At 42.5% G+C, this 25,335-nt stretch overlaps 1 protein-coding gene across 4 annotated transcripts in view; it reads right to left on the bottom strand.

Moving 5' to 3' along the window:
* Positions 1–16,727, bottom strand: part of cdk8 (cyclin dependent kinase 8) — a 148,810-nt gene extending 132,083 nt beyond the window's left edge. For all 4 annotated transcript variants that reach the window (XM_043691988.2, XM_043691989.2, XM_087988188.1 and 1 more), the window contains exon 1: positions 16,440–16,727. In XM_043691988.2, coding sequence (XP_043547923.1) covers positions 16,440–16,567 — 128 coding nt within the window. In that variant the 5' untranslated portion in view covers positions 16,568–16,727. The remainder of the gene's footprint in view (positions 1–16,439) is intronic.
* Positions 16,728–25,335: the final 8,608 nt, after the last annotated feature.

Here is a 25,335-nt window from a genome sequence, read left to right as displayed (position 1 = left end):
CCACTGAAGATGTAGGGTGATGAAACACCTGGAAATGAACCTTCAAGCTTAGCGAGCAAACTTACATCCAGGCTATAAAAGAGGCTGAGGAAGTGGAGTAGGATCTGGTAAATTGGATTGTATTGTGGGAAAATGTGAAGTTGCCTTTTTTGATAAGAAGAATTGAGAAAAAAAAATCAAGTTATATAAATGGTGAGGAATTAGAGCTTAGATGCAGAGGGATCCGAGAGTTCTTCTGCATTAAATCACACAAGGCTAGTATGCAGGTTTAAGAAACTTATTGCAAAAGGGAATTAAATACAGCAAGTGAGGTTATGCTCCATTGTGAGATGACTGCTGGAGTACTACAAACAGTTTTGGTCTCCTTATTAAATGAAGGATCTCCATGTATTGGAAGCAGTTCATACACAGTTTACAACTGATACTGGAACGGACAATATGAGCAAAAGTGTGATAGGCTCGGCTTGTGTGTGCTACAGTTCAGAGAATAAAAGGCAACTTGATTGAAACTTACACCCCATCAAGACTTAGGATTTTATACATGGTAAGGATGTTTCCTCTTATGGGAGATTCTAGAATTAGGGATCGCTATTGAAAAAGATGAGGTTTAGATTTCAGACACATGAGATGAAATTTTTTTTCTCCAAGTTCAAAAGTCTTTGCAACTCTCTTCCTCCAAAGACAGTGGAAGCAGAGTATTTTTAAAGCAGTGCTAAATAGATTTTTGTTGAAACTTTATTGCTGGAACAGCACAGCAGGTCAGGCAGCATCCAGGGAACAGGAGATTCGACGTTTCGGGCACAGGCCCTTCTTCAGGAAAACGTCGAATCTCCTGTTCCCTGGATGCTGCCTGACCTGCTGTGCTGTTCCAGCAATAAAGTTTCAACTTTGATCTCCAGCATCTGCAGACCTCACTTTCTCCCCTAAATAGATTTTTGGTAAACAAGAGAGCAAGAAAATATCCTGCGCAGGTTGAATTTAGAGCAGGGTCGTCAGATTATCCATGACATTAATCAAATGGCAGAGCAGGCTTGAGAAGCAATTTGCGAAGTCTTGCTCCAAATATATATGTGCTTGTAATTCCCGAGGGTGGTCGAGACAGATTCAATTGTGGCTTTCAGAAACTAAATGGATAATTGTCCCTTACTTCTTAGATCTCCTGGTCCCCTGCAGGAAAATGGGCATGAAAACTCCAAAAATAGTTTGCAGCAAGATGGCAGAAAGACCAAGTTTCTAGTTGAGCTAATCTTACAGAGAACTAGCACAGACAAAATGACTTCCGTCTATGCTCTAACTCACACTATTTAACATCTTTATCGTACAAGATGTCGCAAGAGATTTCACAGAAACCAAAAAGTGGGATCCTACAAGGGGTTGGAAATTGGGGCCCCCTTAAAAACTGAACTCTCATAGTTTTCCATATTAAATATTTTCTATGCAACAAAAAAAAATTTATAATAAACAAAAGGTCATCAGAATCACCAAGGCCAAAATGTTCTATCAAATTTACGACAAAGGTTTATCAGGCACCACACTATCCTACTGTCAGTGCAGTTTTGGAAAAATAGAATGTTTTGGTTTGAAAAGGAATGACAACAAACCTTCAAGTGGAGGGAGGTAAGGGGTCAACCATCATCCTGACATCAGAAAGATTCAGTAAACTAACCAACGTAGCGCAAGCTACCAGTCTCCAAAAGTAAGGTTTATCAACAAGTGATCAACAAGGGCTGTCCTTGTAGGTGGCTGTCTTCACCCTTTGGAAGAGGGGCCAGAAGGAAGACTCTGGGAAGAGTTCACGAACAGTTGGGTTCGAGAGCAGGGTGCTGCCTTCACAACTTTAACAAGAACAACATATTCCATACCAACAGCTTACTCGGCTTTGGGTATTTATAAATAATTTTTAGTTGTCGTAGTTATAGAGTCAGATTCATATCCAGACCCCCCCAGTTAGTCCACACTGACCATGTTCCGAAACTAAACTAGTCCCACTTGCCTGCCTTTGGCCCATATTCACATACTTATCCTTTTAATGTAGTAACTGCACCTGCATCCACCACTTTCTCTGGCAGTTCATTCCACACATGAACCATTTTAAAAAAAATTGCACCTCAGGTCCATTTTAAAACTTTCTCCTCTCACCTGAAAAATATGCCGCCCTAATTTTGAACTTCCCCCACCCTTGGGAAAAGATCTGTGTTATTCACCTTATCTATGGCCCTCATGATTTTATAAATCTCTAAGGTCACCCCTCAACCCCCATGCTCCAGTGAAAAAGGTTCCAGCCTATTCAGCCTTTTTTTTTATATAACTTAAACCCAATTATAGAGTCATAGAGATCTACAGCACAGAAGAAAAAAGGGCCTTTTGGTGCAAGTCAAAAACAAGCATCTAACAATTAGAATTCCATTTTTCAGCATTTAGCCCATAGCCTTGTAAGCCTTGGATTACGAATAAAGTTATGAGGGTTCTGCCTCTACCAGACTTACAAGTGAGAGTTTCAGATTCCCACCATCGTCTGGGTGAAAAACAATTTCCTCACAAGCTAGTAATACTAGTTTAGTTTGGGGAAAATTGATTAACATGGACGTGTTGGACCAAAGGGTCTTTTTCCATGTTATATGACTCTATGATTCTATCCTGTCTAAATCTCCTGCCCCTTACCTTAAATCTACCCTCCCTGGACACTGATCCCTCTTCCAAGGAGAAAGGTTCCTTCTATTCTAACTATGGCCCTCATAATTTTATACATGTGAATTTTGCATCTCCTCAGTCTCTTCTGCTCCAAGAAAAAACAACTAAGCAAGCGGTCTACATAAATTTGCCAGTCCAGCCAACATCCAATTAAATCTCCTCGGTACTCATTACAGTGCAATTACATCCCTCCTATAATATGGATTCCAGGACCGCACACAAGACTATAGCTGGGGCCAAACCAATATTTTATACAGTTCCAACATCACCTCTCTGTTGTTAAACTCTATGCCTTGGATAATACAGGCAAGCATCCCATTTTCCTTCGTAATTACTTTATCCTCCGGTCCCTCTGATTTATGGAGGCACCCAGTCTGTCTATATCATTCTGTAATTTAAGGCTGTCATCCTCACCACTTACTACCCAAAAAGTTTAATATCATTCGCGAGCTTACTGATCAACCTTTCTACATTCAAGTCTAAATCATTTATATGTGCTTTGTATGCTTTGTCTAACTAATGGATCACATCTAAACTGCTGCTTCTTAAACTATGGAATAAGTTCTCAAGTTATTGACTGTCTATATTAGGTCATTGTGATCAGGTACACCCAGAACCTTACAGAAAACTAACAAGCACGTTCACTAGCTTAGATAGTTCAGACCTTGTTAATTCCATAAGCAATACACTGATGACTGAGTCAATAAAGATATTATTGGCTCAATAATGTTTGCCAATTGGATGATGGTTGTATGAACTGGCCATATTACTGAACATTCATATCTCTGACAGAAGGATACCTGCAAGCAATATTTGGACTTGATGCACACAGGCAACTAAGAGACAATCACCAGCAGCCAGAGTCTCAGGATGCGAACTTCTAGAGAGGTAGAGGCAAATGGAAATCTCAATTTGCTGAGGGAGCATCAAGAGAGGGAAGGCCAGCAAATCCTACATTTTCTCAGCCTACTGTCTTGATCTGCAACAGATACAGCAAAGATTGCCATGCCAATGTAGGGTTCCTCAGCTACATTAGGCAAATGTTTAACACAGATGGTCACAAATGTGCAAACCATCATCTCACAAAGCAGGTGGTTCTCAAGGACATGCCAAAGTGCTGAGAAAGATCGGAGAGAAGATCTGTGAAGCATTGCTCATCACAAAAAAACTACTGAAGACATGAAAAAAGGTACAGTGGTACTTACTTCAAATTCATTAGCAACAAACTTGATTTCTGTACAACTACAACCTTGTTAATAGCAATCAACATGGATTTTTTTAAAAAGGGATTTTTTTTTGTCAAAAAAAGCTTGACTTTCGGAGGACATAGCATGTCAAGATAACGGTGGAATGTCTCATGAATGCTGTATCCATATACCCAAAAAGAATGGCAAGTTTTCGTTAAGCTCAAAATAACAGGAATATGTGGAAAGCCTTTGGAAAAATCACAAGGGATAAGAAAACAAAAGTATGTGTTAAAGAAATGTCAGTATAGGGAAGAAAGTTCAAATAGGTCATCATTATCATTGAAGTAGAAATTCAATGTAAAGTAGCCAGGTTTGCAGATGTCACACCGGATAAACAGCAGAGATCAAAGCAGCCTGTTCAAAGCACGTGAACCAAGCCAATACCGCTTTGAAAAAGTCGAATTCAAGCTCAAACAGACCACCATCAAAGCCAATATAGATTGCATCTTCATTTATTTGCTGTGGTTTGGTCACCTAAGTACAAGGAATTAAATTAAAATGGAGTTGGAGGTGGAAATAATGCATTTGAATTCCAGTGGTGCCCAACTATCTCAAAAGGCTTTGATATTGTCAGTGAATACTGCACAGTTCCTTTCCAAGGATACTCAGGTATTAGCCTAGCTGTGGGAGAGGGGCAGGTAATTGGGGATAACAATTTTTTCAATACTTCAGCGTTTGGGCCTGGAAATGACTACTTTATCCAGGCCCAGGAGCAGTCTTGTAGTTGTTTTAATCAACTTGTAACACACCTCCAAGGCAGGTGGGACTTGAACCCAGACCTTCTGGCTCAGAGTTAGGGAACAATGCCACTGCATCATGAAAAAGCATGAAATCTCGATCTTTGTTTTAAATTAACCTGCTCAAAAATGCTTGTGACGTACCTTTGAAGCAGGAAGGACTTGAAACTAGGCCTCATGACTCAAAAAGATACAGACAATACCACTGTACCATTTTGTTTCTAAAGAAACTGTTCACTTAATACATGCCTCTGGAGCAGATGGCACTTGAAACATGGCTCTCCTGCCTCAGAGATAAGGAAACTATCACTGCACAACAAGAGTCTTTGCCATTTTTGTTATCACACACATCTGACAGACTTTTCCTCTCCATTACCAAATCACCCGTGGGATTTGCCACCTATTATCCATCTCAACTAAATCAATTAATCACGTTATAGCATGGGCAATGCAGACCAAAGTGAGGAATGGTAAGGAAGAGAGGAAACCAAAATGGAACTGGAAGGGGAGAGAAAGCATTCCATCTCCTGTGGTGTCCACCTTTCTCTAAAAGTATCGAGAGTACTGGTGAACACGGCATGCTGCCTCTTCAAGGGCACCTGGGTAGACATGCAGCGGTGGAAGAGAAGCACAATCAATAACTATGATTTCCTCTTTTGCCCTCTGCCTGAATCTCTCAATAGTCTACTTCATCAGTCCCAGGAGCAGACCAATGAGAAGGTCCTGCGACTTGCCCGCATCCCACTGCACCAGGTGCCCAAAGATCAGAAGTAGGGGGTTAAAGTGCAACCAAAAGCACACTAAAAGACATCTACAACAATTTTAAAAAGGGGGTCCAGCCACTCACTAGTACATACATGATTCATGGACTCTACAGCACTGCAAAAACAAACAGTTAGGCTGTGAGTCCACAAACCATCACGATCTACGATTACACAGGTCTGTTGCGTATGACACCTTCCCCGCTTTCAATCAGGACCTAGGGTGAGGATTCCCATGTAGAGAGCCCTCCACTGGTGGATCCCTGCCCACTGGTGCTAACGAAGTATCCAGGGCATGTCTAGACACGTAGATCAAAGCAAAGTGGATGAAATGCAACAGTAGCCTGTTCAAAAGACACCTCCATGACAGGTGAAAGGACACAAAGCATTCCCATGAGGTGGCCATACGGTGATGCGGAACCCAGAACTAATGTGGAATTCCATCCAAGTAGGGGTACATGCAGAAGGAATTCCACTGCACACCTTTGATTCACCTAACTGGTGCATGATGTTGTGTCCAAGCACTGCTGTTTTCGGGCAATGAATGGCACTGGACACAAGCTGGATACCCACTACTGTGCTGTTTGCCAATTTCTGAGCAAAAGACATTTCACTACGCTGCAGTCCAGAATTGTCTGAGAGGTCAGATATTTTCTCATCGACCTGTTCAGAGATATTATTACACAACTCTAGGACTTGATACTAGGTCTCCTGGCTCAGGAGCAGGGACTACCACAAGAGCCCTTACCAACCCAGGCCTCTTTCCTTTTGTAAAAACAATTCAACTTTATTGCCGTTATGATGCATCTCTGGAGCAATTGGGAACCAAATCTCAACCTTCTGGTCCAGAGGTAACACTGAATCACAAGACCCCCTCCCAACCACAGTTCCCATTTTTTTCTCCTTTTCATATCTGGAAGTGTTATCACAGACAACCAATGGCTACTCAATGACCACCAAATCACCCATGGTATCTTTCACCTATTAATCACCACCAATAATTCACCCCTAATAAATCACCCATGTTCCAACAGATTAATTTAGATATAAAGCCCATTAAAGGCAACATAATAAGACAAAATGCGAGGGAGACAACGGGAGGAAGGGAGGAGATTAAATCAAAATGTAGTTGGACACTCATCCAGTGCCCACCTTTCTCTAAAAGCATTGAGTGTATTGGTGGACACCATGAGCTCTCTTTCCAAAGTCACTCAGGTATAAACACAACCTGGCCCTCCATTTTTAAAAAAATCTCTTGTCCAGAAATGCCATCACACATGACCAAACCGTGTTTTCTACCACCAAACCATCTGATAACTTTTGTCTTTTAAACACCAGCATTTAATGGCTCAACTGACATGCAAATTCCAATAAGGGCAATACAATAACACAAAAAGGTGAGGCAGAAGTAGAGAGATGGACAGCTAAATACAAATGGAATTGAAGGGGGAGATAAAAGCACTCTATTCCCTCAGGTGCCCACCTTTCTCTAAAAGCATCAAACATATTGGTGGACTCCACTTCCTTGCCAACGGCAGCCAGACACAAATGTAACCTCATCCTCTTTTTTTTTAAAAAATAATTTCTAAATAACTTGTTCAGATGTGTTATTACACTACCTCCGAAGCAGCTAGGTCCTGAACCTTGGCCTCCTGGTCCAGAGGTAAGAACACTGCCATTGTGTGTCATAAGAGCCCTATGCAGGTCTCTGTTCTTTTTAAATGTAGCCTTTTTTTTCTCCAATCAAACCGCTCAAACATGTTATTAGACGCTTATTGGAAAGATGGAACTTGAACCCAGGTCTCTCAGTCCAAGGGTGGAGATACTCCCACTGTGCCACAGAGGACCTAACCTGGGTCTGTGCAATATAAATTCCAATGAGTATCGCCTGCTGTCAATCAATACTGGAGCTCTTCTGTCTGAGCATGAACCAAAAAAACCTGCATTTCTAAACTTTCATATGGTTTGCACAGATCTTAAGTCAACATTTGATGACGTGTACAGACATAACCTGTGGCTGATATTTTCTATTCTTTGTATCCCTGACCAGTTTATAAAACCTTATACTCAAAAGCCAATGTCTCCACAAGACTGGACTGGACAATATTCAGTCTTTTCCCAACAATTTAACATCAAAAGGGTTCAGAAAAGGGTTACAAGGATGTTGCTGGGACTGGAGGGTTTGAGCTATAGGGGAGAGGCTGAATAGGCTGGAGTTTTCTTCCCCAGAGCACCAGAGGCGAAAGGGCGACCTTGTAGCAGTTTATAAAATCAAGAGTTGCATGGACAGGGTGAATAGCTAAGGTCGTTTTCCTTGGGTTGGGAATCCAAAACTACAGGGCACAGGTTTAAAGTGAGATTTAAAAATGACCTAAGGGGCAACTTTTCATGCAGGTATGGAAGGACCTGCCAGTGGAAGCGGAGGTGGTGAGACATCTGGATAGGTATATGAATAGGAGGGGTTGAGGGATATGGGCCCAATGCTGGCAAATGGGACTAAGTCAGGTTGGGATGACTGGTCAGCACAGACTCGTTGGACCAAACTGTCTGTTCCCAACCTGTATAACTTTGATTCTATAATTCATGTTAGATTGTTACATCTCAGATCGAAATGCCTTCAGTACAAACATGGATTGGATTTTCAACAGCAGCACTCATCATTTAATGAAGCTTCTATTGATGGAAAATGCTTCACAGATCTGGCTTTTATAGTCAATATTGTTTGTAGAAAACAATTCACATTTTAACTCTGACCCTTGAAACCTTCACAAAGAAATTGATTCCTTGGGGTTTCAGTCACTGGAACAAAGTGAAAATTCACTCAGCAACTATTGCAGGCAAGATTGTGAACTATATGGAGCTACTTATCAATCTGTCAGGGATCTTGTAATGCAGGAATCATTCTGAAGCATGACATAGGCTACTCCAGGAAGCAAGAAAGGAGGTTGTTAAGCCACTGGCAAGGATTTTTGCCTCCTCACTCTCCATGGGAGTCATACCGAAGGACAGGAAGGAGGCGAATGTTGTTCCTCTATTCAAGAAGGGTAATAGGGAAATTCCTGGCAATTACAGACCAGTCAGTCTTACGTCTGTGGTCAGCAAAGTTTTGGAAAGAATTCTGAGGGATAGGATTTATGACTATTTGGCAAAGCACAGTGTGATTAAAAAGGAGTCAGCATGGCTTTGTGAGGGGCAGCTCATGCCTCACAAATCTTATTAAGTTCTTTGAGGAGGTGTTAAGACAGGTCGACGAAGGTCGAGCAGTGGATGTGGTGTATATGGACTTCAGCGAGGCATTTGATAAGGTTCCCCATGGTAGACTCTCAAAGTCAGGAAGTATGGGATACAGGGATATTTGGCTATCTGGATTCAGAATTGGCTGGCTGACAGAAGGCAGAGTGTGGTTGAACATGGAAAGTATTCTGCATGGACGTCAGTGTTGAGTGGGGTCCTGCAGGGCTCTGTTTTTGGGCCTCTGCTCTTTGTAGTTTTAATAAGTGATTTGGATGAGGAGGTTGAGGGGTAGGTTAGGAAATTTGCAAAGACACAAAGGTTGAAGGTGTCATCGATAGTATAGAGGGCTACTACAGGCTGCAGCATGACAGACAGGATGCAGAGCTGGGCTGAGAAATGGCAGATGGAGTTCAACCTGGATAAATGCATTTTGGAAGGTCGAACATGAATGCTCAATACAGGATTAAAGACAGGATTCTTGGCAGTGTGGAGGAACAGAGGGATCTGGGTGTGCAAGTACATAGATCCCTCAAAGTTGCCACCCAAGTGGATAGGGTTGTTAAGAAAGCATATGGTGTTTTGGCTTTCATTAACAGGGGGATCGAGTTTAAAAGCCATGAGGTTTTGCTGCAGCTCTCTACAAGTCCCTGGTGAGACCACTATTGGAATATTTTTGCCAGTTCTGGTCTCCCTATTATAGGAAAGATACAGAGGCTTTGGAAAGGGTGCAAAGAAGGTTTACCAGGATGCTGCCTGAACTGGAGGGCTTGCCTTCTAAAGAAAGACTGAATAAGCTCGGCCTTTTCTCTCTGGAGAAAAGGAGGAAGAGAGGAGACCTGATCGAGGTGTACAAAATAATGAGTGGAATAGATAGAGTCAATAGCCAGAGACTTTTCCCTAGGGCAGGATTGACTGGTACGAGAAGTCATAGTTTGAAGATATTAGAAGGAAGGTATAAAGGAGACGTCAGAGGTAGGTTCTTTACGCAGAAAGTAGTGAATGCATGGAATGCATTGCCAGCTGTGGTGATAGAAGTAGAGTCATTGGGGACATTTAAGCAACTGCTGGACCTGCACATGGATAGCAGTGAGTTGAGGGGTGCGTTGGGTAAGTTACTATATTTTACATTAGGATTAAACCTCGGCACAACATTGTGGGCCAAAGGGCCTGTTCTGTGCTGTACTTTTCTATGTTCTATAAATACCATGCATCAGAGCTGAAAATATGTTGCTGGAAAAGCGCAGGTCAGGCAGCATCCAGGGAACAGGAGAATCGACGTTTTGGGCATAAGCCCTTCTTCAGGAATGAGGAAAGTTTGTCCAGCAGGCAAGATGAAAGGTAGGGAGGAGGGACCTGGGGGAGGGGCGTCGGAAATGTGATAGGTGGAAAGAGGTCAAGGTGAGGGTGATAGGTCAGACTGGGGTGGGGGGCGGAGAGGTCAGGAAGAAGATTGCAGGTTAGGAAGGCGGTGCTGAATTTGATGGATTTGACTGAGACAAGGTGGGGGGAGGGGAAATGAGGAAACTGGTGAAATCCGAGTTCATCCCTTGTGGTTGGAGGGTTCCCAGGCAGAAGATGAGGCGCTCTTCCTCCAATCGTCGTGTTGTTGTGGTCTGGCGATGGAGGAGTCCAAAGGCCTGCATATCCTTGGTGGAGTGGGAGGGGGAGTTGAAGTGTTGAGCCACAGGGTGGTTGGGTTGGTTAGTCCGGGTGTCCCAGAGGTGTTCTCTGAAACGCTCCGCAAGTAGCCGGCCTGTCTCCCCAATATAGAGGAGGCCACATCGGGTGCAGAGGATGCAATAGATGATGTGTGTGGAGGTGCAGGTGAATCTGTGGCGGATATGGAAGTTTCCTTTGGGGCCTTGGAGGGAGGTGAGGGGGGAGGTGTACCATGCATCACACAATGCCAGATCCACAGAGAAACATTGGATAATTACAATTCCAGTTCCCATCAAAATCTCAAATGCCTGCAATGCCCCAAATCTTGTATGCCTTGAAGACTTGGACATCCCATCACAAACCAGAATCTCTCTGCAGAACTTGAAGCGTGTTTCTGTGACAGAATCATTAATCGTCACTTCAGAAAGGAACTTCAAATCTGTTCCCAACATGACTTTTGCGAAAGGCATTAATTGCATTTGTGGGACTTAATCAGACTTAGCTGTTCACATGACTTCCCAAAACCTGAAAAAGGCAAAAAGCACCTAGCTTTGAACAATTAATGAGAATTGACTCTTCCTTAGGAAGGGGGATTTAAAGACTGGGGGCACATTTTTAAGGCGAGAACAGAGATTTAAAAGACGACATGAGGGGCAATTTTGTTTTCTTTTTGCACAGAGGATGGTTTGCACGTGGAATGAACTTCCTGAGGAAGTGGTGGATGTGGGCACAAATACAACATTTAAAAGATATTTGTATAAGTACATGAATAGGAAAGGTTTGGAGGGATATGGTCCAGGAGCAGGCAGGTGGGACTAGCTTAGTTTGGGATTACATTCGGCATGGATGGTTTGATCGAAGGGTCTGTTCCATGCTGTACATCTCTATGACTGCAGTCGACTTCTTTTCCAGGTATGAAAAGAATCATGTATGATGAGAATAAAGAAACAAGGAGTCAACGCAGTACGACCACTCCAATGTACTGGGGAGTACTGATGACAGATGGGCATCCATTTATCGGAAGAATATAAAAGCAAAAAGGAAAACATGCAATATATATTCATTGGGATGTCAATGGGAAAGAGAACCTTTGTTCACTGAACAGAAAAAGGTAAATAATGATATAGGTATATAGGTTCCAATGACTAGTGAAACTATGTTGACTGGGTACAAAACCGAGGATTGCAAGAAAGAAAGGATTACAATTACATTGCATCAATTTACATCCATATTCCAAAGATTTCATCAGTTAATTAATCATTTTCAAGTCTAGTCCTTGTATGTGTGTCAGCAACATCTAATTTGCAGAGAGCCAGGTCTCACAAAGTACAGGGAAACAAATGAACAATTCAACTGTTCTGCTGATTTTCCAAGGCACCTTAAGAATTTCCTTTTCCTTAAACAACGGTTATGAAACCTTTAAGTGGCCACTGAAGCAGACATTTGGCTATCAGTTTAATTCATCAAGTGACAGTCTAGATTACATACCCAAGTTATGCGTTCAAGCACCATTTCAGAACTTTCTAATCATGCAAAATTGTTTCACCAGAAACAAACAGACTTTAAAGCAACAGAATGCATATCTGTAACCATCACACATAACATATGTTCTTACCTTATGACCTTATCCGTAAGCAAGAACAATTGCAGTCAACAATTAAACATTTGGACATGGTCAGAAGACTAGGAAAATTATAGTTTAGCTCATTTGAAGATCAGTATGCTGAAAACTTTGATATCCTGCAAATTAAATTAATTGTTTCAAATGCTTAGGAAAATTAAGCAAATAGGATTGTAAAGAAATTGGATGGACATACTAAAATTATTTGTTACCCAACTATTGTTTGCCAAGATTAAATTATTTCAGTGTATAACAATGCTCTAAATTCAGATTGTATATAGGTGCACATTCTTTTTAAAGACGTTCATGGTCTTCAAGTTAAAATAGAATGCATACTATTTTCTGTTCTTTCATTGAGAACTCTGTGGGAAGCTAAAGAAGTGATTGCTGGGCCTCTTGCTGAGATATTTGTATCATCGATAGTCACAGGTGAGGTGCTGGAAGACTGAAGGTCGGCAAACGTGGTGCCACTGTTTAAAAAGAGCGGTAAAGACAAGCCAGGGAACTATAGACCGGGTGAGCCTGACCTCGGTGGTGGGCAAGTTGTTGGAGGGAATCCTGAGGGACAGGATGTACATGTATTTGGAAAGGCAAGGTCTGATTCGGGATAGACAACATGACTTTGTGCATGGAAAATCATGTCTCACAAACTTGATTGAGTTTTTTGAAGAAGTAACAAAGAAGATTGATGAGGGCAGAGCAGTAGATGTGATCAGTAAGGCGTTCGACAAGGTTCCCCATGGGAGACTGATTAGCAAGGTTAGATCTCTTGGAATATAGGGAGAACTAGCCATTTGGATACAGAACTGGCTCAAAGGTAGAAGACAGAGGGTGGTGGTGGAGGGTTGTTTTTCAGACTGGAGGCCTGTGACCAGTGGAGTGCCACAAGGATCGGTGCTGAGCCCTCTACTTTTTGTCATTTACATAAATGATTTGGATGCGAGCATAAGAGGTACAGTTAGTAAGTTTGCAGATGACACAAAGATTGGAGGTGTAGTGGACAGCGAAGAGGGTTACCTCAGATTACAACAGGATCTGGACCAGATGGGCCAATGAGCTGAGAAGTGGCAGATGGACTTTAATTCAGATAAACGCGAGATGCTGCATTTTGGGAAAGCAAACCTTAGCAGGACTTACACACTTAATGGTAAGGTCCTCGGCAGTGTTGCTGAACAAAGAGACCTTGGAGTGCAGGTCCATAGCTCCTTGAAAGTGGAGTCGCAGGTAGATAGATAGTGAAGGAGGTGTTTGGTATGCTTTCCTTTATCGGTCAGAGTACTGAGTACAGGAGTTGGGAGGTCATGTTGCGGCTGTACAATACATTAGTTAGGCCACTGTCGGAATATTGCATGCAATTCTAGTCTCCTTCCTATCGGAAAGATGTTGTGAAACTTGAAAGGGTTCAGAAAAGATTTACAAGGGTGTTGCCAGGGTTGGTGGATCTGAGCTGCAGGGAGAGGCTGAACAGGCTGGGGCTGTTTTCCCTGGAGCATCGGAGGCTGAGGGGTGACCTTATAGAGGTTTACAAAATTATGAGGGGCATGGATAGGATAAATAGACAAAGACCTTTCCTTGGGGTCAGGGAGTCCAGAACTAGAGGGCATAGGTTTAGGGTGAGGGGGCAAAGATATAAAAGAGACCTCAAGGGCAACTTTTTCATGCAGAGGGTGGTACGTGTATGGAATGAGCTGCCAGAGAATATGGTGGAGGCTGGTACAATTGCAACATTTAAGAGGCATTTGGATGGGTACATGAATAGGAAGGGTTTGGAGGGATATGGGCCGGGTGCTGGCAGGTGGGATTAGATTTGGTTGGGATATCTGTTCGGCATGGACGGGTTGGACCAAAGGGTCTGTTTCCATGCTGTACATCTCTATGACCTGACTGTATCCATGGCTTTTCTCCCTTCCTATAACTGTCATCCATCACACTCCCTAGCTCTTGAAAATCTCCAACTGCTGCTCCAACTGATCCATGCAATGTGATAGGATTCACAACCAAACACACTTACTGTAGACATAAGCACCAGTAACATGGAAACTCTCCCTAAACTCCAATATCCAATATGTAGTGCATATCACTATTAAAAGCCACCTTTGCTCCTTCTCATCTACAGACCCAGAAAACAGCACCGTCTTTTTGCTCTAAGTGACAGTGTTCCAGGCTAACTTAGTACTTATGGTTTCTATCTCTAAAATTTAAATCAAGAGACAGATCTCAATAAAACATATAATGAAGAACCCACTCTACTCACTAATGTAGACTTACAGCAAGGTTACAGGTTAAAAACTATGCACTTATCTGTTCCTGTGTTGTCAGCTTGCCCACACCGGTTCCTCCAAGGTCAGCTGTGAATTTCACTATTTGTACATTTTTCCTAGACACACTCTTATGTCCAGAGATACATGAACTCAAACAGCAAAGGCAGTAACTGTGCAGATTCACTGCTGTGTCATTAGCAGAGTAGATTTCTTGCTCTCTCTCCCTCACTGATCATGTAGTCACTCACTTTTGTCTGTTTTCCTCTTTTTAAAAGTGCCGGTGTTTTGATCTTTTTTCCTCAAGTTCCAAAACAATGAAACAGCTTGTAAAACAGTAATTGCTGCTTCTGGAATTAAAGGAAATCACCTCTAACACCTAAAATATCTAAAAAAAAAGGAGTAGCTCTTACAGTCACAATTTTTTCCCATCCTCCATCTTGAGTTACCCAGAATCCACAATTCAAAGCAATCACCTCCCATTGTCCTAAACCCCAAAGAATGTTGGTCCAACTTTCTCAGCCTCACATCATAGGGCAATCTGTCTTTCTAGGGACCAATCTAATAAACCTTTACTATTCTGCCTCCAATACATGTATAAATCTTCCTTAAATACAGACATAAAATTCACTCAGTGTTTCAGGTGTGGTTTAACTGAAACAAGTGGAATGAAACTCTCATTTTTCTTCTCAAGCTCCTTGCAATAAAAGTAAACACGCCATCTGCCTTCCTAAGCGTTTGCTATTCCTGCGTGCTAACATTCTGTATTACTTGTCTGAGTACACCCAGTCCCTCTGAACATCTACATTTACAAGTTTCATGCCTTAGAAAAATATGCTGTTTTTCAATTATGACTATCGAAAAGTTAATAATCCACAATGTTGATTCCCACTTACATTAAAGTAGGCAAGAGGAAAATGCAGGTGTAACATACCAATTTGACCGATTCAATTTTATCATAACAATAGCTGTAACTACAAAAAGATCTAAGGTTATTCCAGGTTCAGTGAGAATTTTTCTTAAAAAACATACTTTAAAAAAGATACCGAAGCTCGTTCAATAGGATAAGTACATCTGTATTACCCTCATCTGTGGAGATGAGAAGGTCCCAGGTCAATCCTCATTGTGTTGCATTTGCATGTCTCTGCTGCACTACCAGGTGCAACAGTGTAGTAATATCCCAAATGGAAAGACTAAAATCAGCTGAGCTTCCCTTCCCTGATGATACGATAATGACTACATCTACAAATCAATGTTATCGTACTATAACGTTGCCTTAATCTCCTCCACAACTGTAAAACAATCATAGGGACAATCAACTAGGAGGGTGCAATTATTTGTGCAAATAGAGAAAGTCATCATATACAGGAGGAACAAAAGCTAAAAAGCAGCCACTGATCCTGAGAAGTGTTTGTTAAACAGTGAAATGGCCGGTTAAATACTTAAATGCAAATCACCCCAAAAAGTAAACTACAAAAAACCAAAATGTGTGTAAAGTCACATTCTACAACATCAATTCTATTCCCACTCTTAAAAACAACAGGTTCATTTAAAACAAACTTAACAGATAAATGCCAAGGTCAGAATTAATTTTACAGTCAGCATTTGTAATCAGTCTAAAAGTCACTGTAAATCCTGCTGGGGGGAATGTAGCAAATATGCACATTACTTAAGATTTGGAAAAGTTTTGTGGTACTCATTACATATTATGTGAATATCAATAACCCTTAGAAATATGGCAGTATGTATAACTTTGTGACTGAAGTATTTTAAAGGTCGTAAACCATCCAAAGATCTCAATCCAACAGTAATCAATCAATAAAAAAATTTAATATTTAAGTGGGTCCATTAATATTTCCAGTTTTATCCAGACAAAATTAGTTTAAAAGTTCATTGGAGTGAAAATAGTAATTATGAAGTATGCGTATAAGTTCAAAGGTTTAACGACCGAATGGTTTATTTGACACCATTCCAAACAAAGACAATGATACAAATATTTCTATATAAAAATACAATAAAGCTGGTTTCACTCAATTGCTTTAACACGTATATAACCGCAAAGACTCGCCAAGCTGTACCAGCCAAGCAACATACTTTACAGCAGGTTGCGAACGATAAAGTTATTGGCAGAAAGAACATCCAGCTTCGCTCCTTCGCCAATTAAAACCCAAGCAATAACCTGTAAGAAGAGTGACCAGCGTGGCCTACTTGCTCTTGGAACCTTTACCTACCCGTCTTTCCGTTTGGCTTTGTATACATGACCATAAGTGCCTCTTCCAACTTTACAGCCTTCGTATTCAAACAGGTCCTCCACTCGTTCCCTCTCTGTCGTCAGCTTCATCTTGAAATCATAGTCCATTTTCGAAGCTTTCCGATCGGTTTTGTTTTAATAGCTTTATTGCCTAATTAAAAGCGGCCGGCTCTCTTGCGGATTCGCGATGTCGCTGGGTGACACTCGGAGGCACCATATAAGCCGCTGGTTGGCCTGTTGACGTGGGATGGTTACACCAGCAATCGCTGCGATCACCTCTAACCGCTCGCTGCCTCCACACAACGCCGGTATCACACATCAATCCCACCTATGGCATTGCCGTAAAGTGTCGTGAAGAAAATGCACGCCACCACTCATGTTTGCCGTTGCCTGGCAGATCTCGTGCATGGGTGCGCGTGCGTGTACAGTGTGAGGGAAGATCCTGTTTCCCAATGTGTTGGGAATGGGTGGAATTGTGTCCCAGGGATGGTAGGAACATGACGATGTGCACAATAATTCCAATAAACAGTTGGTTACTTCAAATTGTCATGGCATATAAATAAGTACTAAGTGACCCACGCGTCTAATGAAACCAAAACATGCCAATGGAATCCATGTCAATGTGACAAAATTATGACTGGGCAAAGTTAAAAATCACAGGACATTACCAATGGATTAGGCTTGGATAGCTTCAGTGTGGATAGGGGCTGCTGTCAGGGATGTCCTCTTTCGCCATTGCTATTTACACTAATAATTGAGCCACTAGCAGAAGCTATAGGGTTGACCCAAATATAACGGCCCCGAGGATTGGTACAGGTAAAGATAAAATTACCCTTTATGCAGATGATGTTCTTCTATTTCTCAGTAATCCTTTGATGTCTGTGCCTCATTTAATCCAAGTTATTAATACATTTAGTGCATTTTCAGGCTATAAAATTAGATTAGATTACTTACAGTGTGGAAACAGGCCCTTCAGCCCAACAAGTCCACACCAACCCGCCGAAGCACAACCCACCCATACCGCGACATTTAACCTAACACTATGGGCAATTTAGCATGGCCAATTCACCTGACCTGCACATCTTTGGACTGTGGGAGGAAACCAGAGCAAACCCACGCAGACACGGGGAGAATGTGCAAACTCCACACAGTCAGTCGCCTGAGTCGGGAATTGAACCCGGGTCTCTGGCGCTGTGAGGCAGCAGTGCTAACCACTGTGCCACCGTGCCGCCCCAAATTTTTCAAAATCGGAGGCTATGCCAATGGGTGGCCGTGCTAGTATATCCCACCTATTAGGCGGATCCCACTATCCCTTTCGGTGATCCCTGGAGGGTTTCTTATATTTAGGCATTTTTATCACCCCAGTATTTGGTCAGTTATACAAGGCTAACTTTGTGCATTTACTGGAAAGGATCAGGCAGGACCTCCAGCGATGGGGAGACTTTCCAATTTCCTGGTTAGGCAGAATAGCACTAATTAAAATGAATGTCCTGCCCCGTCTCCTATACCCTATGAGAATGCTTTTGGTGATGCTGCCGAGGCTGGCACTACGTAACTTGTATGGCAAGCTGGGTTCCTTTATCTGGAATCATAGACGGCCCCTCATTAAGCTGAAGAAGCTACAGCTTCCACAGGCAAGGGGAGGACTGGATTTTCCAGATTTTAGGAACTATCAGTTAAGTTCCCTATTAAGCTACATAGCCGATTGGGTCTTGTCTGACCCGCAATCAATCTGGCTGGACATCGAGGCTTCTCAAGTAAAATGCCCACTTATTAACCTCTTGCTTTCAGATAAGAGGAAAATCATCACGGATCAATGTAAAAACCCTATAATACTAAATACAATTAAAGCTTGGAATAAGATGCGGCAAAATGAGGGCAACTCACATAAAACATCCCCCTATATTCCGATAGTGGGAGCATGGGGGTTTCAACCGGGGCTTACAGATGCCACTTTTAAACTCTGGAGATCCAGGGGTATCTCCTGTTTAGGGGATCTGTTTATAGAAGAGGTCCTGATGTCTTTTGAACAGCTGCATCAGAAATTTGGATTACCTAATGGTGATCTCTTTCGATACTTCCAAATTCGAGATTACATACAGAAGAAGACTATGCTATTAGGTAGTTTTTGTAAATCAGATAGAGAACGTAGAGTGTTATGGCCAATGGGGGTATCTTCGGTCAGCACTCTTTATCATTTATTACGTGATGAAGTATCGGGAGATATGGACAATCTGCTTAAGACATGGGATCAGGATTTGGGACTGGAAATCTCTATAGAAATGTGGAATGACATTTGTGAAAATGCCAGAAAAATCTCCATCTGCAACAGAACTCAGGCCATTTAGTTGAAGATACTTCATAGGGCCCATATAGCACCGGACCAATTGGCAAAATTTAAGGCAGGAGCATCTCCAATGTGTCCCAAATGTAAAATAAAGGTGGGCACTCTTGTACATTGCTTATGGACCTGTCATAAGATCCATAGATATTGGACTAAAGTGGCAAGTGCTCTGACAGAAATCTTAGGAACGGAAATTAGAGTGGATCCAGTATCTCTCCTTTTGGGCTTTTCGAACTTACCCTCCCTGGAAAGTGCATGAGAAGAGATTATTTTCCATTCTCTCTTTCTAAGCAAGGAAACATATTTTGTTAAACTGGGTGGCTGAGGGCGCCCCTGGACTTTCGGACTGGCACAGAATAATCATGGAATGTATTCCCCTTGACTTCCTTACAAATATGGTGCACCGAAAGACCGAATTATTCCATAAAATATGGCAGCCCTTCTTGAATTACACAAATACAGATGTTTCGGCCATCCTAACAAGGGCTTTTATTTAATTGAGAAAAAGAACTTGGCTGGTCCGGGGCCCCTTGGGAGAAGAATCTCGCACGAATACGGGTTTTGTTATGATTTGATGTTAATACATTCCGAGCATGTATCTCACTACTCAATTTCTGTGTTACCCGTCGTTTTTTTTTCCCTGAATAATGTAAGAGACTTAATTATACACTCTGGTTAGTTGTAGGTTAGATTAGTAGTTAGTTGAGTTTTGGCTTTTTTTCTCACGGTATCTTTTTTTTTGTTTGATAGATTTTGGTTATTATTTATTTAAGATTTAATGGTATATTAATGTTTATAATTGGGTTTTTTTATTTGTAAACTTGTAAAAATATGTTAAATTTTCAATAAAAATATCTATTAAAAAAAGTCACAGGACACCAGCTTATATTCCAACACCGACCTGATGAAGGAGTAGTGCTCGGGAAGCTTGTACTTCCACATCAACCTGTTGGACTATAACCTGGTGTTATGTGCATTTTAAGTTTGTCCACCCAGTCCAACACCAGCAACTTGTCTTTATGACTTGAAGCATGTGTCCAGTAGGTGCTGGGTTCCTTGGCATTTGTTGTGCACCTTATGATCTAGGAGAAAGTAAGGACTACAGATGCTGGAGATCAGAGCTGAAAAATGTGTTGCTGGAAAAGCGCAGCAGGTCAGGCAGCATCCAAGGAGCAGGAGAATCGATGTTTCGGGCATAAGCCCTTCTTCAGGAATGAGGAAGGTGTGCCAAGCAGGCGAAGATAAAAGGTAGGGAGGAGGGACTTGGGGGAGGGGCGTTGGGAATGCAATAGGTGGAAGGAGGTTAAGGTGAGAGTGATAGGCCGGAGAGGGGTTGGGGGCGGAGAGGTCGGGAAGAAGATTGCAGGTCAAGAAGGCGGTGCTGAGTCCGAGGGTTGGGACTGAGGAAGAAACGGAGGGCTTTGAGGCCTTCGTGATGGGGGATGGAGGTGCATAGGGACTGGATGTCTATGGTGAAGATAAGGCATTGGGGAAGCAAAAATCATGGGGGAGGTGGAGAGCATGGGTGGTGTCCCGAACGTAGGTGGGGAGTTCTTGGACTAAGGGGGACAGGACTGTGTCGAGGTATGCAGAGATGAGTTCAGTGGGGCACTGGTCCTGCAGAGCCCGCCGCTGCTTCCTTTCCCGCTGACCCAACCAGAACCCTTCCACTGACACCCTCCTTCGACTGACTGAACTGGTCCTCACTCTGAACAACTTCTCTTTCCAATCCTCCCACTTCCTCCAAACCAAAGGAGTAGCCACGGGCACCCGCATGGGCCCCAGCTATGCCTGCGGCTTCGTCGGATATGTGGAACAGTCCATCTTCCACAGCTACACTGGCACCAGCCCCAACCTATTCCTCCGCTACATCGATGACTGTATCGGCGCAACCTCGTGCTCCCACGAAGAAGTTGAACAGTTCATCCACTTTACTAACACCTTCCATCCCGACCTCAAATTTACCTGGGCCGTCTCAGACTCCACCCTCCCCTTTCTAAACCTCTCCATTTCTATCTCGGGCGACTGACTCAACACGGACATTTACTATAAACCGACCAACTCCCACAGCTACCTAGATTACACCTCCTTCCACCCTGTCCCCTGTAAAAACGCCATCCCATATTCCCAATTCCTTCGCCTCTGCCGCATCTGCTCCCAGGAGGACCAATTCCAATACCGAACAACCCAGATGGCCTCCTTCTTCAAATTTCCCCTCAGACATGGTCGACGATGCTCTCCACCGCATCTTCACTTCCCGCTCCTCCGCCCTTGAACCCCGCCCCTCCAATCGCCACCAGGACAGAACCTCACTGGTCCTCACCTACCACCCCACCAACCTCCAGATACATCATATCATCCTTCGTCATTTCTGCCACCTCCAAACAGACCCCACCACCAAGGATATATTTCTCCTCCCCTATCAGCATTCCAGAAAGACCACTCCTTCTGCAACTCTCTCGTCAGGTCCATACCCCCCCACCAACCCAACCTCCACTCCCGGCACCTTCCCCTGCAACCACAAAAAATGCAAAACTTGCACCCACACCTCCCCCCTCACTTCCCTCCAAGGCCCCAATGGATCCTTCCATATCCGTCACAAATTCACCTGCACCTTCACACACATCATTTACTGCATCCGCTGCACCCGATGTGGCCTCCTCTACATTGGGGAGACAGGCCGCCTACTTGCGGAACGTTTCAGAGAACACCTCTGGGATACCCGCACCAACCAACCCAACCGCCCCGTGGCTGAACACTTTAACTCCCCCTCCCACTCCGCCAAGGATATGCAGGTCCTTGGCCTCCTCCATCGCCAGACCATGGCAACATGACACCTGGAGGAAGAGCACCTCATCTTCCACCTAGGAACCCTCCAACCACAAGGGATGAATGCAGATTTCTCCAGCTTCCTCATTTCCCCTCCCCCCACCTTATCTCAGTCCCAACCCTCGGACTCAGCACTGCCTTCTTGACCTGCAATCTTCTTCCCTTCTCTCCGCCCTCACCCCCTCTCCGGCCTATCACCCTCACCTTAACCTCCTTCTACCTATCGCATTCCCAACGACCCTCCCCCAAGTCCCTCCTCCCTACCTTTTATCTTAGCCTGCTTGGCACACCTTCCTCATTCTTGAAGAAGGGCTTATGCCCGAAACGTCGATTCTCCTGCTCCTTGGATGCTGCCTGACCTGCTGCGCTTTTCCAGCAACACATTTTTCACCTTATGATCTAGAATGTAGAAGGTTTGATCAGTAAGTTTGTAGATGACATGAAAATAGGTGGTATAAATGCCCAGAACATTGAACATAGAACATTACAGCACAGTACATGCCCTTCAGCCCTCGATGTTGCGACGACCTGTGGAACCAATCTGAAGCCCATCTAACCTACGCTGTTCCATTCTCGTCTATATGCCTATCCAATGACCGTTTGAATGCCCTTAAAGTTGTTGAGTGTACTACTGCACAGGCAGTGTGTTCCACACCCCTACTACTCTGAGTAAAGAAACTACTCTGACATCTGTCCAATATCTGTCACCCCTCAATTTATCTAACCCTCTGATTATCTTATATGTCTTAATTAAGTCAACTCTCAACCTTCTCTCCAATGAAAACAGCCTCAAGTCCCTCAACCTTTCCCTGTAAGACCTTCCCTCCATACGAGGCAACATCCCATTGAATCTCTTCTGAACCCTTTCGAAAGCCTTCACATCTTTCCTATAATGCAGTGACCAGAACTGCATGCAATACTCCAAGTGGGGCTGCACCTGAGTTTTATACAGCTGCAGGAAAGCCTTAGACTACAGGACAATATGAGTAGGCTGATCAGATAAGCTGAACAGTAGCAAATAGAACTTAACATGAAGAGTATGAAGTGACACATTTTGGGGGGAACTAACGAGAGAAGGGAGTACATATTGAATGGTAGATCCTAGGAAGTAGAGAATCAGAGGGACCTTGTATGCTTATCCATATATCCTTGAAGACAGCAGGACAGGTCAATAAAGATGGTTCAGAATGTATGTGAGATACCTGCCTTCATTAGTCAAGGTATTGAATACAAGAGTAAGTAGATTGTGATGGAGCTGTACATAATGTTAATTAGATCACATTTGGAGTACTATGAGATTTTTAGAGAGAATGCAGAGTACAGGATCATCAGGATGTTGCTTGGGCTGGAGTGATTCAGCTTTGTAGGGAAACTAGGCTGGAGTTGCTTTCCTTGGAGCACAGAAGGCTGACAGCAGATATGATTAAGGTATACAAGGTTCTGAGGGCATAAAGTAAATAGTGGGAAACATTTCCCTTTAGTAGATGTAACGATAACCAGGAGGCAGAGATTTACAGTTAGGAGCAAGAGGTTGAGAGGGAATTTGAAGAAAGTTTATGTTTCACCCAGAGAGTGATAGGTATCTGAAACATGCTGCCTAAAAGAGTAGAAGAGGCAGCTACTTTCATATTATTTAAGAATTATTTGATGAACACTATCGATGAATCAATCGATGTTAAATAATAGTGTGCCACAATATATGACTGTAGAACAAGTGCTGGAAAATGGAATTACAACAGATGGATGTTTGATGACCAGGTCGATGATAATTGGTCAAAGGGTCTCTTTCCATGCTGTTAAGACTCTGACTTTATTAAAAAGGTCAAAATGAACTTAAGTTAAATGATAAGGTTTTGAGCTATATCACTCCTATGGGACTGCACCCGTTACATGCCCATTGGTCACACAACACCTTGACTGCAAGAACATACGTCTTTCCCAAAGGCAATCCAGATGTGGAGAAAGCTACAGAAAGAGGGAGGCAAGATCCATTTTCTACATGTTGCTAAGAAGGAAAAAAGTAATAGCGAGTTTTGAGAAGATTTGCAGCTCAGGTTGAGCTTCTGGAGTAGGTTTGCTCACTGAGCTGGAAGGTTCATTTCCAGATGTTTCATCACAGTATTAGGTAACATCTTCAGTAGGCCTCCGGGTGAAGCACTGCTGATGATTTCTGCTTTCTATTTCTATGTTTGGGTTTCTTTGGGTTGGTGATGTCATTTCCTCTGGTGATGTCATTTACTGTTCTTTTTCTCAGGGCGTGGCAGTTGGGGGTCTAACTCGATGTGTTTGTTGACATCACCTCAGGAAATGACGTCACCAACCCAAAGATAACTTGGAGTCTAAAGTGAGGGGAAATGAATTTTAGATATTAAATGAAAATCTGACTTGTTGAGTTCAAAACATTATTTACAAAAAGGCCATGTGATTCTAGTTAAATTACCAGAGAGAGGAGTCAGAGGCATTTTTGTACAGAAGGAAGAGGCCTATAACAGCATAGGTGCTGTTGTTGACATCCTGGATTGGGAAGAAATCCTGAGGTACTTAGCTCCAGAAGCGTAAGGTTATGGGAGTTTCAGAGAAGAAAACATCCTACAAGTCTATTTCAGTTGAGTTGAATCAATCGATGTTAAACAATAGTGTGCCGAATTAGCAGACTATTTTCAGGATATCAGGGAAAACATTAACTGAAAAAAATAAATAGATGAAAAATAAATAGAAACTGAACAAATTTAGTGAATATGCAAAAAATTACCAAAAAAATTGATTACAACATATGCCAGCTGAATGTGGGGATTGGAGTGTTTCTTCGCTGAGATTTGAGTGTCTGTAACAGTACTGGCAGGATAAAAAGTTCTTATTTGTTGTTATTCTGTGCAATAAATTTTTGTTCAAAGTACATTGGGCAGGCCCTTGTAAATATATTCATGTTACTAACCTCCATGTGAAACAAAAGAAAAATTAAACATAAGATTTTTCTAACCAGGTTTCACTCTGGGGTCTGATTTCTCTAGTGTTATCATTAGCTGGAATCATAACACTGTGGACACCACCTTGACCAGATATAGGATTAAGCTGATTGTAGTACAAACTCTTATGAGTGAACATGAACAACTTTCATTAAACATAACAATTTACAAGAGGTGGGGCCATCTACTGGAACCCACGGACTCAAGCTGTAGTTCCATGTGATCTGACATCATTATGGCTTTGCGCTTTCAGTTATGCTAAGGAGCTATTCTTTGAGCAAATGTATAAATAACTCTTTATTCCACATCCATGAGAAGGATCTCTGAATTGCCCACCCTCCACCCTAGCCAGACAAAACGTGTTTAGTTTTATTTTATTGACAGGCAAAATGATAGTTCTATAGAACAGATAATCAGTCTTACAAAATAATATAGAAAGTGCAGATTTCTTTTCATGATGATGGGGAGAAGCAAATTTAAATATTTACATTATTAGGTTCCTACCAAACCCACCAATAGTACTTGATATAAAATTAAGCAATCAAAAGCAACTGATTGGCTAGCAGGCATTCCCTCCATCTTTTTTATTCATAATACCCTAGTCCAGGCACCAATGATTAAACAATAATTTAATCAATCAACATTGGATATAGCAGTATAATAGACCTCTCTGCTATTTAGCTTGCAATATTCATTCTGAGACTTTGGCTAACATTAATATGATGGAAGCATGTTCT

The sequence above is a fragment of the Chiloscyllium plagiosum genome, unplaced genomic scaffold (assembly GCF_037043375.1).
Source record: "Chiloscyllium plagiosum isolate Xiang-an unplaced genomic scaffold, Cpla_swu_hap1 HiC_scaffold_6, whole genome shotgun sequence".
NCBI classification, from domain to species: domain Eukaryota; kingdom Metazoa; phylum Chordata; class Chondrichthyes; order Orectolobiformes; family Hemiscylliidae; genus Chiloscyllium; species Chiloscyllium plagiosum.
The sequence above is the reverse complement of the archived record's forward strand: the minus strand, read 5'-3'. Positions and strand labels throughout refer to the sequence as shown.